We start from the raw sequence: 16502 nt of genomic DNA on the forward strand, positions 1-16502 counted from the left end.
TTGCTTTAGGCCAAGGGACCAGCTAGTTGAGAGCTGATCATACAGACAGGTGGCATAAGAGCTGCGTGTGCATCGGTGGGTTTGTCATGCAGGAGTGTGGTACTGCCTGGAGCCTGCTGTGTGGCCTTACATTTCGCGTTTGCTTGGGCCACCACGTACCCTTTACTTCATATTTTCTACGGAGACTCAGAGAAAACAGCGTGCACCCCAAGGGCAGAGAGTCTTGAATTCAAATCCTTGCTATGCCATGGAGTCACTGAAGGACTTGGGCTATCCCGTTGCTTTGGTCTTCACACGTGACACAGGCTGTGCTAGCTCAGGACCTGTCGAGCGGAGGCTTAAGTGTGGAAGCTGGTGTTAGAAGCTCTGTGACCACAGCTGAAGGACTGCTGCTTTTCTCACAACCTCACCACCCACCCTCTTCCTCCAAATCTGTCGTGCAGCCAGACACGAGAGCCTAGCCAGACTTGTGTCTGTCACCATCTACCCACAGGGCTGCTCCCCTAAACTGGCTCCAGTCACACGGGCCTCTGATTCAAAGAGCTCCTCTCCCTGCAAGCCGCCACTGCTTCTACTGCACTGGGAGTTTTAATGTCTCTTCACGGAAAGGTAGTCATCACTGCTCCCAATAAATGAAGCCCAGATTAATATAAGAAACTAGCTTTAGAAGTGAGACTAGCCTCATCTTGAGGCCTGGTCCAGAGGCCCAGAAAGGTTCCAAGGGAGGATGGTGGCCAACGTCAGATCACAAGCGTCTGCAGAACACTTGTGATTCTGGAAGGAGAATCTGGAAGGAGAGGCTCAGCACCACATCCCTTCTCTCTCACAGACCCTCGCCACCTCAGCCCCAGACCTCACAGGTACCTAAAGAGCGCCTCCCCTCCCCGCACCTCTAGCTTACCTGAGAACGAAAACAGACATCAGTTTCCTGGATGCCAGCACAGCCCTGTGCTAAGCACGTGTGAATTTCCCAGTGTCCCCCCACATCCCCGCCTCAGCACTCACGGATGGGACCACTATTGCAGCCTCCTCACCGCTGTCTCCTCTTACTCCCTTCTATACAGAATCGTCCCTACAGGACCATCCATGGCCTGCCAGAGCCCTCACGGTGAAATCTCTCAGCCTGGCCCTCTGAGTCCTCCACACTGCTCAACTCCCCACTGGGGAGCCCTCAGATAGCCATGTCTTCCACATACCCCATATATGCCCATATACCCATGCACACTCCAAATACTCTATGTACTCCGTGCATGGCACACATAGCTCATGTATACCTGTGTGCCACACACACCCCATAAACCCCATGCACTCAGATAGCCTATCTACTCCACGTACCCTCATGTCCGTACGCAGTGCATGCCCCACAAACCCAGTGCACACTGGTGCCCACACATCCTATGTAGCCCCACATGCGATCTACTTATGGCTTTACATTTTTAAATGGAGGAGTGCTGTCTGCATGCACACCTGCAGAAGAGGGCATCCGACCCCTTTACAGATGGTTGTGGCCACCATGTGGGTGCTGGGAACTGAACTCAGGACCTCTGGAAGAGCAGCCAGTGTTCTTCACCTCTGAGCCATCTCTCCAGCCCCCATATAAAATCTATACACCTCATACATGCCACATGGCTTATATACCACGTAGCCTATGTACTTCATATGGTCTATGATAGCACAGACAGACCGTAAATACCCTATATGCACCACTCACATCCCACACATTTGCTATACATAGCACACATACTGCATACACTCAATCCAGCTTTCCAGAGGTCAGGGATGTGAGCTTCCATCTGGCTTGTCCTTTCTGCCTTTGTTTCCTGGCCACTGAGCCCTCCACATGGGCCCTCCTCTGGGCTAGGGAAGTTAGTGTGTGTAGCCTGCTTTCTCATCACACGGGGGGGGGGGGGGGGCAGCAGGTCCCAGTCTGGGACGGGGAGAACAACATCAGAATGAATAGCTTTCTGCTCCCATGCCTACACTTCTCTGTCTTCTTCACATACCCAGACCTTGCTGCTTCTGAAAGCTTCTTCCCGATCAATCTATTTGCTGAGACCCTTCCCATTCTCCTAGGCATATTTTAGGCACCAAGATCTCTCCTCCTAAGCACTAAGATTTTTCTCTCACATCTGCACATAAGTATAGGCTAGGCCTAGGTGGAACCAGGCCAGCCACCTCCTGACTTCCTTATTGGGGCCACAGGCCTCAGCCTGGTTTGGTATCCTGAAGAGAGCAGGCCCTGAACTCTAGTTTCTTCCTCTTTATTTTTTTTATTTTTCATGTCTTATTTTTCCCAGAGCTGAGGACGGAACCCAGGGCCTTGTGCACTAGGCAAGTACTCTACCACTGAGCTAAATCCCCAACCCCGCCCCTAGTTCCTTCCTCTTAACCCATGAGGTTTCACAGATCCATAGCAAAATGGATAAGGCCCTGTAGCCTGTGGATTGGCTATATGCTTCTCTTCACACACGAAAAGTAAGCTTGACCTCTGAGAGTCAGGCAGAAGTGATTTGCTGTGGCCACAGAATGCATCAGGGCCAAATGCATCTGGGACAGACTACATGGCATTGGGGGTACTGGGGCTGGCGTCTGCGGCTTTGGCTGCCCTAGATTTCAATGCATCTATACCTGCATTCTCTCTGAACCTTCCTTAGACAACCTTTAGTTCATCTGCTCCTATGAGTAACAGAAAAAGATCATTACCACAGTAGGTGGCTTGGGAGGGCAGAAGGGCAGAGCCACTGGGTCAGGAACAGTTGTGGATTGGCCCCAACCCAAGAAAGCCAGCCAGGCACAGGACTTGGGCCTGTGCTCAGTTTGGATTCACAATCTCCTTGGTAACACCTTGCCTTCTTCTAACTCCCAAAGCCCTCAGGGCTCAGTTTTGAGGCCTGGCCTATCACCAAGACCTCATGTACACAGTATTGAGCAGTGTTATCCCATTTCCCCTATCAAATACCAAGGCCACGCTCTCCCTCCATCCCATAGCATAGGCACACACAGGCTACAGGGACTCAATGCGAATCTGCCCATCTTGCTTTTTCTTTCTTTCTTTCTTTCTTTCTTTCTTTCTTTCTTTCTTTCTTTCTTTCTTTCTTTTCTTTCTTTCTTTCTTTTTTTTTTTTGACAGGGTTTCTCTATGTCTCTGTGTAGCCCTTGTCCTGGAACTTTCCCTGGAGACCAGGCTGTCTTGGAACTCAGAGATCTGCCTGTCTCTGCCTCCTAAGTACTGGGGTTAAAGGCATATGACATTATTGCTTGGCTCCATCTTGTTCTTTGTTGCATGTCAACTTGGGATGTGCCAGGGCCTCAGGGGTTTGATGAATGGAAGGCACTGGAGGAGGTACTGAGGTGCTGACATGGCTGAGGGGCACACAGGTGGGCAAGAGCCCCAAGCACCACCACTAGGGGCATCATTCCAGGTCATGGAGCAACCTGCAGCTGTGAGTCAGGACAGAGGGCCGGCTGTGGTTCTGTCTCCACTGTTCTTCAGCTGCACCCTTCAGTCTGTCTGTCTGTAGGCTTCAGTCACCTCTATCCTGGAGTGGACTAGTCTAGTCTCAGCATCTTCCCTAGATAGCCTTAATTATGGAGCATCAGAGCTCTGATTTAAAAAAAAAACACAAAAGTTAAGACCTTCCCCCAACCCCCCCTTTCCCACTCTGTAGACAAGAGAAATAAAGACAAGTCTAGGATACAAAATAACTGAAAGTTCAGCCAACTTTGATCTTCCCACAGTGACTATTCAAGTGCTTAAAATCTGTGTAAGCGTGTGTACGCGGCACCATGCAGAGGTCAGATGACAAGTCAGCTCTCACCTTTTAACACATAGGTCTCTGGGAAGAAGGTCAGGTCATCAGGCTTGGCAGAAAATGCCCTAACCCGCTGAGCCTCACTGGCTCAGTCTTTCTAAAATACAAAACTTTATCCCCAAACATGTACTGGTGACCGGGGCAGGATCTAGCCTGCCTCCTGGGTGCTCCATAGTGGGTGTTCATCCTGCATCCTCCTCCTATGACAGCTCAGCTTCTTCATACTGCCACTGGCTGCCATCAACTGGCTCTCACAGACTCAGCTCCCAGCCTTTATATTTCTGTGCCTGATACCCACCTTATTCTCCTGCCAAGCAGGAGACTGCTTGTCTCTTGTCTCTCAGACCTTTTAGATGGCCTCAGGACAGTCTGTCCAAAAGCAGCTCCCACACAGGATTAAAGGCAGAATGGGAAGCCAGGCACAGTGGAGCATGCCTATAATCCCAGCACTGGGAGGCAGAGGCAAGTGGATCTCTGTGAGTTTGAGACCAGCCTGATCTATAAAGTGAGTCCAGGACAGCCAAGACTACACAGAGAAACCGTGTCTCAAAAAAACCAAAACTAAAGACAGAATGGGACCCCATGGCAGCAGAAATACCTGCCCCTCCCCCACACCACAGGACAGGAAGCAGTTCCCCCCAACATTCTCCCTGTAGGGTCTCACCCCCAGTCTCCTGCCAACATCCACATTTTCACAAGTCCTCCTGCCTTCCCAGCAGCAGAAGCTGCTGCTCTAAGGGCCCTCTTCTGGGTGTCATGAGACATCATTAGTTTTCACACCCTGGGAGCTAACTAGACACAGAGCTGAGCATGGAGCAGAGTGAGGGGTGGCTGGATAGGGAGGAAAAGAGGATGGCAGAGCCCTAAAGCCTGAGGCCAGTGCCCACCAGCACTGAAGAGGTCCTTCCCAGCAAGCCTGCTTCCCTGAGGAAGCCCCTCCCCCACATTCCTCTGCCCACCTGAGCCCAAGCAGACAGAGGTGGCCGGAGACACAGCTGACTTACTGGCCATGCAGAGAAGGGCGTGGACGAGCCACTTCATAGCTGAGGCAGACACAGCTCTGAGCTGAGTGGGGCGGCACAGGACCTCAGAAGCTTCCCCTCTGCAGGCGAGACCAGGAGGCGGGGACAGAGGCATATGCAGACAAGGGCCCACAGGCCCACAGATACTTTCAGGTAGACACGGCCACCACAGCTGACATAAGGCCAGCGCAGGGCTTTCCCCACAGCTGTGGGCTGCATCCTGGCAACTTAGATAATTATCAGCCCAGCTCCATCATTCACTAGACCTTCCATTTCATGCAAGAGTGAGCTACTATTTGGCTGGTGGTAGTTCTGGGTGTCTTTGACAGACAGGAGGTGCAGGAATAACAGTTATCCAGGTAGGTGGGTTCCAGCCCATCCCATCCAGAATGTTCCCCAGCCTGATACCTGGGATCAACTCCCAGCTCAATCTTGAGTCGTCCCCACCCCTCAAGAAAGTGTCCCCACAGCTGAAAACTGGGCCTGGGGTTGCGGAGGGCCAGGTGAGCGTGAAGACCCAAAGTATTAGTTGAAGTCATTGCTTCAATCCAGCTGTGGCTTGACTGTGTTCAAAATCTGAAGCTGATAATGGCTTCATGGGGTCTAAGCTTCCAGCCTAACTGAAGAGGTAGACTTCATGGCTTAAAGCACAGCTCTGACCCTGCCCAGGTTGTGGAGACTCTACTCCCAACAAGGACAGTCATATCTAAAGACCAACTGCTTCAATGGTCAAGCTGGCCCACACAGCAACGAGGGAAGGGAGCCATCTGCACAGCTCAGCAGAACTCTGGACAGGGAAGCCCATCACAATCCCAGCCTTCAGGAGTGTAGGGCAGGAAGACTGAGCTCCAGGCCAGCCTGGGCCATGTAGTAAGACCTCTTTGCAAAGATGGGCTACTCTGGACCCTACTGTCCAACTGGAGCTACCAGCCACAAGAGACTAATAAGTTAAAATGATGCCAGTGCATGGAGGGAACTTAATTTCACTTTACTCATCTTAATTCAGAAAGGCTGGGCATTAAGCCTCTTGTTCTTACATGGATGTAAGAGAGCATCCTGAAGTGTTACAGTGATGGCATAAAGCAGACAACCACATGGCCTTAATGACTATAGGAAAATCAATTTTATTTTGTTTTTCACAGGGAAAACTTATTTAGCCAAAATTCTGTGAAGATTCAATGACACTTCAAACGTTTCCACACTGTCAGCTTTGGTTTGACATTTGACTAGATCTTCTGGAATTATTCGAAAAGAGATTACAATTCACCACTTCCCTCTGCACAACACATTAGCAGCTAGAAAAGCAGAGTTTCAGGGTTGATGACATACATCATAGTGCAGAGCACCCTAAGGCTGCTGGACAGACCTGTCACAAGCCACAGTGGCACCAGCAGCCAGCCCATCTTCTCATTACTGCTCCTGAATCCAAAGGTAGAGTCACTCAAGGATGCTCCCAGCCCTGGCCCACAGGAAGAAAGGGGCACTCTGCCATCACAAAGCACACCTTTGATAGGGTAGGAGCCCAAGATGGCAGCTCACGTAGGAGCAAGACTGTTGAGTGTGAACCCCAGGCACCACAGGAGGCCAGCAAAGCAGATGGCTGAGGAAGCAGGGGTATTTTCTGCATCTCTATAGGACTCTAGTGTCAACTGCATCCACCAAAGATTGTCAATGCCAGAAGTTATGACTTGCAGAGGGGACTCCTAGCCCATCCGACACTAATGTTCTCTCACAAACCGGAGCTTCAGGCCCCATGTTAGTGGCTTCGCTGTCTCCTCTTCTGTTCTTCTCTCACAGCACCCAGCCCTAGGCTGGAATTTTGGCCAATACTTACTTCAAAGAGTCAACTTGAATGCCAATCTTGTATCACTGACTAGACCATAACCTTCCAAAACATCCATGTCATAAAAGACAAGAGAAAGGCTGAGGACACGCTCCAGGTACAGAACAAAGGCAGGTTACTACTTGATGCCAGATTAGATCTTGGATTGGGGGTGGTGAGAAAGGCTTGAAACAGCATTACTGAACAGCCAGAAGCCTGAACTACAAATGAGCAATTATTATACTGACCAGACACTACATATTTCTAAAGTTGGTAATATCTTATGGACACAGCACAAAGCATGGCGATGGTAAAGTGGAATGCAGTGCAAAATACTTCAAGTAGTTTGGGGATGAGGAAAAGGTGCAAGGGAAAAGACTGAATGGTAAAAAATATAGAGAGAAAAAAGTTCTTTGTTCTATCTTCAGTGCTACTATGAGTTTACAGAGCCACGGCAAACCTCTACTCCCAGTGTTTGGGAGGCTGATGTAGGACTGAGAGCTCTAGACTAGTCAGGGATCTAGACCAGGCCAGCTTGTGTAACAAGCTGTCTCCCCTTCCTACCGCTCCCCAAAGGGAAGTTTGATACATATTCAGGGAGAGAGAAGTGTGCACTAGGAGGCCAGGTACTGTCCTGAGTTGCAAGCAAGCAGGAAGCGTGACACATACAACAGTGGAGGGGGCTTTCCTGCAAGTCTCCAGACAGAAGTGGTTCCAATCACAGCCAGCCTTTACTCAAGAAGCTGGGAAGAGTACATCTGAAGATGAGGACCACAGGGAGTCAGGAACAGGCAGAGCCAAGGCCACCTAGAAGTGCCTTTATCGGAGAGCAGTGTCATGTCATGTCTAATGGTGCTGACATCAGAGGGAGGCTAAGGACTGAGCCCAAGGTCACATGGATAAGTTGCTGAACTGAGAGGCAGACATGACTGTCTCCTCCAGAACCATGACCCTGAACTAAAACCCTTTTCTCTTCAGATCATGAGTTTTTGAGCGTTTAAAAAGCACAAAGACAGACCTGCACCTGTCCGTTCCCAGGTGCTAACGGCTGGACAATGTTCACCTCCAAATTCCTGTATTCAAATTCCAAACCTCAATGTGACTAGACTTAGAAACTTGGCTTTGAAGAAGTCATTAGGTTTAAGAGGTCAAAAGGGTAGGTCCCAGACCTAACGGCACAGGGTTATTGCTATGAGAAGGTCCACAGGTACACATGGAGGAAAAAGGCCATGCAAACAAGCCAAAGACAGGACTCTCTCCACGCTGGGACCCTCTTAGACTTGTAGCTTCTAGGTCTGAGAGAAAATAAATGTCTGTTGTTCAAACCATCCATTCTGGGTATCTTGCCATGGCTGCCTAAGCAAACTGGCGCCTTAGGCGACCCCAAATAGTTCTCAAATGAAAGACTGAACCATGTTTGTGTATACCTGCATGCACGCACACACGGGCATGTCAGTGCATGTGTGGAGGTCAACGGCTAACCTGCAGAGGTCTTCCTTTTCGTCATGTAGAGCCGAGGGAATAAACTCAGGCTCGCAAGCCTTTACCCACTGAGCCATCTCACTGGTCCTTCTGGTCCCTTCATGACAGAGTAGGGAGGGAGAAGGCTGCACTGGCTGTGGGATCAGGCAGGTCTCTTGCTAACCACACCTCCTTGAAGAGCACAGCAGCAGCAGCCCCTCCCATCCCAGCTCAGTGTATGCAGGAAAAACACTTGTCATCTCGTTGTGAGGCCTCCATTTCATGGACAAAGGAACTACGGCCCAGAGAGAAAGGGATGTGTTCCATTTTCCAGTGGTGAACGTGAGAATGAGTCCTAAGACCTACCTCTGCTCCAGCCATCACTCTCTTTGCCTTTCCTCAAAAAGACATTCAACCTGAGCTGAGGTTGCTGCCAACTGCTCATGGCCCTCAGGAGAACTTCTGTACATAAGCAGAAAAGGAACAGGTCACTGGATCCAGCGCTAGGATAGGGCGAGGCTGTTTCTGTTAATCGTGTGAGGCTCTTGCTCTCACTGGTCCAGAGATAGAGGTATCTGAGGTCATACAGAGTCTCAACTACTAAAGAGTCTGAGCACTCAGAGGCCTCTGGGACAGCTTACACAGAGACTTCTGGGCAAGCTAGTGACTTTGGTAAACTGAGTACCATCCACACTCTGGAGTTCATCACCAGCACAGGAAAAGACCATTTCCATGCTTTACAACATGCTTTAGCATGCTGAATGGTAAAATATAGAAAAAAGTCTTTGTTCTACCCTTGATGCTCCTGGGCTTTTGAAATTATTTCTAAAGAAAAAGTTTATAGTGCCATGGCAAATATGTAATCCCAGTGTTTGGGAAATCGATGTAGGACTGAGAGCTTTAGAGTAGTCAGGGCTCCAGGCCAAGCCAGCTTGTGCAACAAGACCGTTTGAAACAGGCTTCTGAGGCAGCATTTCCCTGACTGCTTCCAGAAACATCAAAGTTCTGTGAAGTGCTTAAAGGGTTTCGGAGGAGTTGGGACTATTACTCTTTCTGCTAAAATCTGCCATATAAACATAGGAGAAGTTCTAGGCATTTGCTGTAGTCACATTATGCAGTTTACAATCTGTCTTGAAGCAAAAGTACTATTCTCAAATTACCAGAAATATATTTTCTTCTTTGAGCTCTTGTATTTAAAAAGGGAGGAAAAGGCTCAGGTTCTGAGTTACATCTTATTATATAAGGTTTGCAAGCAGACTTAGGAAACAAACTTCTTGGTATGGCCATTAAAGCAACACTTGGCACTGCCTACCCGAAGCGCATACTGGCATTGCAGCACTGACAGTACCCTGAGAGCAGGAAGGAACGCATTTTCAGGCTGAACATTAGCTGCTGGCAGGCAGTTAGTTACTTCTGGCCTCTTCTTCTGGGTTGCTGTCACTCACCCCAACAGGACCAGGAGCTAAACACTGGGTCAGTGGTCCATCTTCGGAGCCTCTTATTTATCTAACACCTCTATCCTGCCACCCTAGGACAGATGAGTAATATAATTTTAGGACAGGAGAAATGGCTCAGGGACACTAAGAGAAATAGCTGCTCTTGTGGTGGATCTAGGCTAGAGCTGGATCCTGGCTCACAAGTCTCTGAAACCACAGTTAAGGAACTGTAATCCTTTTTCTTTCAGATACTGGTCAGACCCAGGCATGCTCTTCCTGGTACTATGGACTTTCTTATTCCTTCTCTAAAGCCTACTCCTGACCATGACATGCTGATGTCCAAGTCAGCTCAACTTAAGCAATGTGACCTTTTTTGGTTTCCTTCTCCTTGCCATCTGCTAGGATTTACAACCTGCTTGGTATTTATAATAAAACTACCCCTGAGCCTGAAAAACAAAATGATTTCCTAGCAACTTTCTAGAGCTGGATGAGTTCTAGCTCAAACATGGCAGATCATCAAATTCTGACATTTTCTGACACCTACTTAATAAGAATTTTTCCTTACTGCATACATGATAAACACCAATGAATATTCTTTCCCATTTGCATCTGGTGGGCTCAGCTACAATCAAAATGCCTGCACAGAATGGTGTGCGAGCTAAGTTGTCACAATTCATTCACTTCCCCAAAACTTCTGAAGCACTACTTACAGTGGTCTGGCCTGGCTCAGTGCTATAGACAAAACAACATGAAGACACCTGCTCCTTAGGAGCGCACAGGCTGGAAGGGACAAGAACAAAACATGAAAACAAGGCATTGCATATACATGGCAGAAAACCGAGGACTGGCCTGCCTGTAGAAGGCACGGGGCCTCAGAGGGCAAAGCTGTTCTGGCCGGGGTTTATGCTCTCACAAATGTTCACGGAGGACCTGCTGGGTCACAATGATAATAAGTATGGAAAAAGACCAATGCACAAGCCAAACATGGTCCAAGCTCTCTTGAGCTTACAACTTAGCAAACATATCAACCAGGAATAGGAAATGAGAGTCCAATGAGGTGTGCTGGGGGCATGTGGTTTGCATTACATGAGTTACAAGATTAAACATGAAGCACTTATCTGAAAAGCAAAACGAAAAACAAAAAAAACCCCACAGTTGCAAGGTGATGGAGCCACACTAGCTCCACCCTCCCAACAGCAAGCCCAGACAAGCTGAACAGCCTTTGTCCTTTGGCTGTTGTTCCTTTGGCTCAAGTTCCCAAGCTTCTTACAAGTGACCTCACTGAGTGGTTCTGACACCAAAATAAGAGGGCATTGTCATGACATGGTCCTACCTGCATGCCCCACTACTTCACCTAGCGCCCAAACAAAGAAAGAGTGACCCTTTCCCCAAAAGGTAAGAACTGACCACAAGAACCTCATGCTGTTGGTCTTCACTGGGGCAGGCACCTGCCTTGGGATTTCCAAGAAGTATTTTGATAACTCAATTTTTAACTCAGACATTGACTTACAATCTAACCAGAGTCAGCTAAGATTCCTTTATGGCAATAAAAAAGACATAGACACAAGGAATCCAGTACTGAGGAGCGTCTCTTAAAACCTTGTTCATTAGAGAAATAAAGAAGGCAGGGCAGAGATGGGCCTGAAGGCATGCACTGTGAAGTCTGGAAAGACAGTGAGATCAGGAGGGATACAGGAACTAGTAGATAAAGAGCAAGGGAGAAAAGAGAACAGTCTGCAGAAACTGCCAGAGCCTATGTCCTGACCAGCTCCATAGGCTATCAAAGTAGTTTGGAATTTTATTCCCAAAGTGATGATAAAGTTCTGCAAAGGTTTTAAGCATAGTAATAAGATCAGACTGATATTGTTACACATGAAAATATAGCCAGCGTGGTGTCATACACCTATAATCCCAGCACTCAGGGAGTCAAGGGGCAGGAGGATCTCTGAGTTTGAGGCCAGTCTGTCTATAAAGCGAATCCAGGACAGCCAAGGCTACAACAGAGGAAACCTGTCTTGAAACAAAAAAGCAAACCACATGAAAATATAGCCAACATAGCCAGGCATAATAGTGTATGCCTTTAATACCAGCACTGAGGAGGCAGAGGCAGGCAGATCTCTGAAGCTAGCCTGATCTACAGAGTGAGTTCCAGGACAGCCAGGGCTACACAGAGAAATCCTATGTTTAAAAAAAATGCCCAACACTTATGTGCCTGTCTCAAAACCACACACACACACACACACACACACACACACACACACACACATACACACACACACACACATACACACACACACACACATACACACACACACATAAAGACAAAGACAAAGGAGGAAGAAATAATGGCCAACAGTCATTAGGAAACTGTAACTCAGAATAAGTCAGGGACTGGGGATATAGCTCCATGGCACAGAGCTTGCCTACATGTACAAGGTCCTGGATTTGGTCCCCTGCACTGCAACAAAATAAAACACAGCACATACACAATGAAACACCACTTCACACTGGAAAATAAGTATTGGTGAAGACAGTGTGGTAAGCCAGAATCCTGATACATTCCATGGGAACACAACTTGGCAATTCCTCTAAGGACTAAATAAAGATCAGAGCTACCACACGACCTACATATTCCATTCTTACATTTAAGAATGAAAATACATGTCCAGGAAGGGGAGCTGCACACAAATATTTATAGTCTCACACTAGAAATCACAGAATGCCCATGAAATGAACAGTAAATACATAGACAATTTAAAAAACTGAAACAAAACAAAAATCACTGGCAGACACAGTGTCACACATCTTTAATCCTAGCACTTGGGAAGCAGAGAAAGACAATCTGTGAATTCAAGGCCATCCTGGTCTAGACAGGGAGCTCAAGGGTAGCCAGGGCTACAGATTGAAAACCTGATTAAACACACACACACACACAAACACACGAGACTTGAAATGATATTTACCATATCATGGATGAACCTTATATAAACAGACACATAGCATACGGCATTTATGAAATTTCCACTATAGGCAAATCCATAAGGACAGAAATATTAGTTGTTGCCAGGTACTAGGAGAGGTAAGAATGAAGGATGATTGCTTGTGGGAACAGGATGTTTTTGGTGACAAGAACGGTCTAAAACTGATTATATATGATAATGACTGCACAACTCTGTAAACAGCCAACAATGCACTGAAATGTGTGTGCACTTTAAACAGGTGATATGCACACTATATAAATAATCTCGTAAGCGAGAGGGAGACTCAAAAGAGTCTGCTTCACAGAGCAGGGATAGAAGCAGGGTAGGATTCATGGAGTTAGGCCAGAGGCTGTCTGGCCCCTCTACAGAGGGAGAGTCAGAAACAAAGATGAAATCTCTGCCATTATTATAAGCAGCGTGTGAAGACTAACCCCACATGTATGGAAAGTGCCCTGGATAAAATATGCCCCAGTACCTGCTGGTCTATTCTCACTATCCACTGTCACTGTCACAGGGCTCAAGGTATTGGAGACCTGAGCAGCTCCGAATGCTGGAGAAAGATGCTGGGAAGACCATCAGTTTATGCAGTACATACCTTTCTGGGCTCGCCGTGCTCTAAGGACAGCAAGGCTGTTGAAGTGGGCATCTTTCACGGTCAGCTCAAGGAGCTAGTTTTGAAATCATACTGCCTATCTTCCATAAAGCCCTCCTCTCATTTCTAGCAGGAGATGGACACATATGCAAAGGCCCCTAGGCAAATGGGCCTGAATTGCTGTATGGGAAGTGTCGCAACTAAAAAACAAAAAGAAAGCAGGGGAGTGTCTAAACCATGAGGAAGCCATGTCACATGGGACCCACACACTCATCTTCAACGCACTGGCAGAACCAGAGCCTGAAAAGGATGGGTTAAGTCATGCTACCCTCTCTCCTGACACTTTGGCCACCTCAACAGAAAACATGCAGCCACAGCTTCAAGAATAAAACACCACCGAGAGATACCAAAAAGGCCAGACACGGCACAAGACTATTTACTCGAAGGCTCATGCACTGCCCAGAGCCCTGGCTGGCATCCAGGTCTGCTCTCAGGCCCTTTACCAAAGCCTGAACCTGTAAGAACCTGACTGTGAGTTACACAGGGCAAGAGAAACTTAAAAACCTTGAAGGCCTTAGGTCTGAACTAACAGAGAAATAAGAACTACCTCTTTCTAGGAGCCTTGGAAGCCAAACCACTTTGGTTATATGCTCCCGTTTTGGAGGAGCAGGTAACCAAATACTACATATAATACAGTTTTACTACAACTCAGCTCTTAAGTCTTCTGCTTCTTTACTTGCAACACGGCTCATTCACAGTGTAGTCAGCCATCAAGAGACACGCACTCCCCCACAAGTCAAGTCCTCTGTGATCCACTGGGTACAGAACAATCCAGGGCAGGTGAAGAATTTGACTTCCAAAAGGGATAGAGGCTCAGCACTATCTCCAAGACTCTAATGTGCTCAAATGAATCACCACTTTTAAGCCTGTAGAGAAATACAGTATTAAATATTGCAAAGTAAAAGTCAGATGAGAAGCCAAATAACCTACTGCCTTCCCATGGTAAAATAATTTGAAAGGAGATTAAAAATAAACTAAAATTTCTGAAACTATTATCTTATTTGCTACTTTTGAGTAAGTCTCCATTGAGAAGTCATTGACAGAAAGAATGAATTATCAAGGTATTACTTCTAGAAAAGTAGTAATGAACAAGAGCCCATGACAGATGGACAGCAGTTTTTTTCCTGGCCACAAAGCAATTGAATTCAAATACAACAGTCCATACAATTAGTATCACTCAAAATAATCAGACTCCTCTCTTTGCCTTCTTCCAAAGTATATAATGTATATTTAACAACACAAAAGACACCACTTGAGCTTTCCCTGTAGCCAACAGGAGGAATATCCACATATAAAAATTAAAAATTTAAACTTTTAAGTCATTAATAGTTTTTAAACATAATACAGACTTAAAAATTGTTCAACATCAACCCAAGACCCCACCCCTAAGCACAGAAATCAATTCCAAATCCAAGTCACAGTTGTTCGTCCCTAGAAGTCCCACAGCACTGAACTTGATCTTCACATGAGGCTGACAGCCAATAAGAGGACCTAACAGAAATCCTCTAGGGAGGACTGGAAGCCACTGCTGATTGCTCCGTTCTATCTACCTGAGAGGACGGACACATCTCAGGCCAGGCCTGTGAAACTCAGCCCCAACACTAAAGTCCTGGAAGGCCGAGCTGGCAGCTTCCCTCATCTTCCCCCTCAAAGACTGTCCAATAAGCACCTGGGAACTGACTTTTCTTGGGAATGGGTGCTGGCAAGAGCTGTCAGGGCCAAGGCAACAGTGAGAAGTTCAGTTCTCTGCTCTTTGGATGAACTGTGTAAAACATTTTTTTTTTAAAAGACAATGTTAAAAATATTAAGAAAATGTCTACAAAATCTGGAGGGTTGCCTTTTTCTCCAAGGGTAAAGCTTGCAGGGTGTGGGAGAAAGACTTGGGGGTCCAGAACTAAAACTCTGCAGCACAAGACAGAGACACCCTTCAACACTCATCACACTCTGAAGCTGTCTATTGGGACAGCAAATGTTCAGGGCGCAGGTACAAGGGAAGGGCACCAGCTCCGGCGAGGGAGGCCCCTACTGTCCACCCTACCCTACATAAGAATGTCAGATATGAGGGCAGCTGCCAAAGCCAGGGGCATCAGGACTCTGCCTCGGAACCAGAGCTACTTTCCCGGCTGACTTCAATCTGGAGCGATGGCAAGCTATCTAGCCGGCTCTTCTTCTGGCGAGACTGTTCTTTTTCCTTAATCAGAGCACCCCATGCCCTCTGAAGCTCCGAGTCATCTTCCTCAGTGCCAGATGCCCTGTGATCCACTTTCTTTGTATTCTTTTCTTTGGTCTTGGTTGTAGATCCTAAGCGAGTCCATAAACCACCTGTGGGGTGAGAAGACACTTCAGTCTGGCAGTCAATGCTGAGTACCAGGTAGTTCTGAGGAGAGAGCTGCATGGCCAATACCTGCCATGCAGGGAATATCAGCAGAGGCACTTGCCACTAGTCTTTGAGTAGACAGCATGAGACTCAATGGAGAGGCTCACAGCTCAAAGCAGGTGTCCCCACACCTGGCATAGGGTAATCACCTGGAGATTCTCCTGCCACACCTGCTTCTCTCCCAGGTAAGAGGCATCATGCCCAATGTGTGTACCACCTCAATCTGCCAAGAAACTGCCAGCTCTAACATTCTTCAAGCTGAAAGGTTTATTTTACTATGAATGATCTTAGTGTTTCAGCTGACTATTAATTTTTTTTAATTTTATTTTTCTTTATTAATTATACTTTACTCACTTTGTATCCTCCCCCACCCCCGTGGTTCCCTCCCTCCTCCTGTCCCAATCCCTCCCTTCCTCCACCCTCTGCATGCATGCCCCTCCCCAAGTCCACTGATAGTAGAGGACCCCTTTTCCTTCCTTCTGATCCTAGTCAATTAGGTCTCATCAGGAGTGGCTGCCTTGTCCTCTTCTGTGGCCTGGTAATGCTGCTTCCCCCTCAGGGGGAGGTAACTAAAGAGCAGGCCAATCAGTTCATGTCAGAGACAGTCCCTGTTCCTATCACAATGGAACCCACTTGGATACTGAACTGCCATGGGCTACATCTGTGCAGGGGTCTTAGGTTATCTCCATGCATAGTCCTTGGTTGGAATAGCTGACTATTAATTTTTAAAGAGTGTTTTGTTGGGCTGAAGAGATGGCTTGGCGGTTAAAAGCACTGCTCTTGCAGAGAACCTGGTTAGCTTTCCAATATCCACATGGCACCTTACAACAGCCCATAACTCCAGTTCCAGGGGATCCAATGCCCTCTTCCAAGCCTCTAATGGCACCAGACAAACATACAGGCAAAACACATAAGATAAATCTCACAAAAGGAAATAGA

General features: G+C 47.4%; 2 protein-coding genes across 3 annotated transcripts in view; both read right to left on the minus strand.

Moving 5' to 3' along the window:
• Itgae (integrin subunit alpha E) overlaps positions 1–4929 on the minus strand; it is a 55785-nt gene extending 50856 nt beyond the window's left edge. Inside the window, exon 1 of the mRNA XM_060387333.1 lies at positions 4817–4929. Coding sequence (XP_060243316.1) covers positions 4817–4853 — 37 coding nt within the window. The 5' untranslated portion in view covers positions 4854–4929. The remainder of the gene's footprint in view (positions 1–4816) is intronic.
• A 1009-nt stretch (positions 4930–5938) lies between these two features.
• Positions 5939–16502, minus strand: part of Ncbp3 (nuclear cap binding subunit 3) — a 33070-nt gene continuing 22506 nt past the window's right edge. Inside the window, exons 13-14 of one of the 2 annotated variants that reach the window (XM_060387334.1) lie at positions 15338–15508; positions 14648–14885 (exon numbers count right to left, since the gene is read on the minus strand). In XM_060387334.1, coding sequence (XP_060243317.1) covers positions 14788–14885; positions 15338–15508 — 269 coding nt within the window. In that variant the 3' untranslated portion in view covers positions 14648–14787. Of the gene's footprint in view, positions 15509–16502 lie in introns of both variants that reach the window. The other variant, XM_021654622.2, reaches the window with a different exon arrangement.

This window comes from Meriones unguiculatus, chromosome 7 (genome assembly GCF_030254825.1).
Source record: "Meriones unguiculatus strain TT.TT164.6M chromosome 7, Bangor_MerUng_6.1, whole genome shotgun sequence".
In the NCBI taxonomy this organism is placed as follows: Eukaryota; Metazoa; Chordata; class Mammalia; order Rodentia; family Muridae; genus Meriones; species Meriones unguiculatus.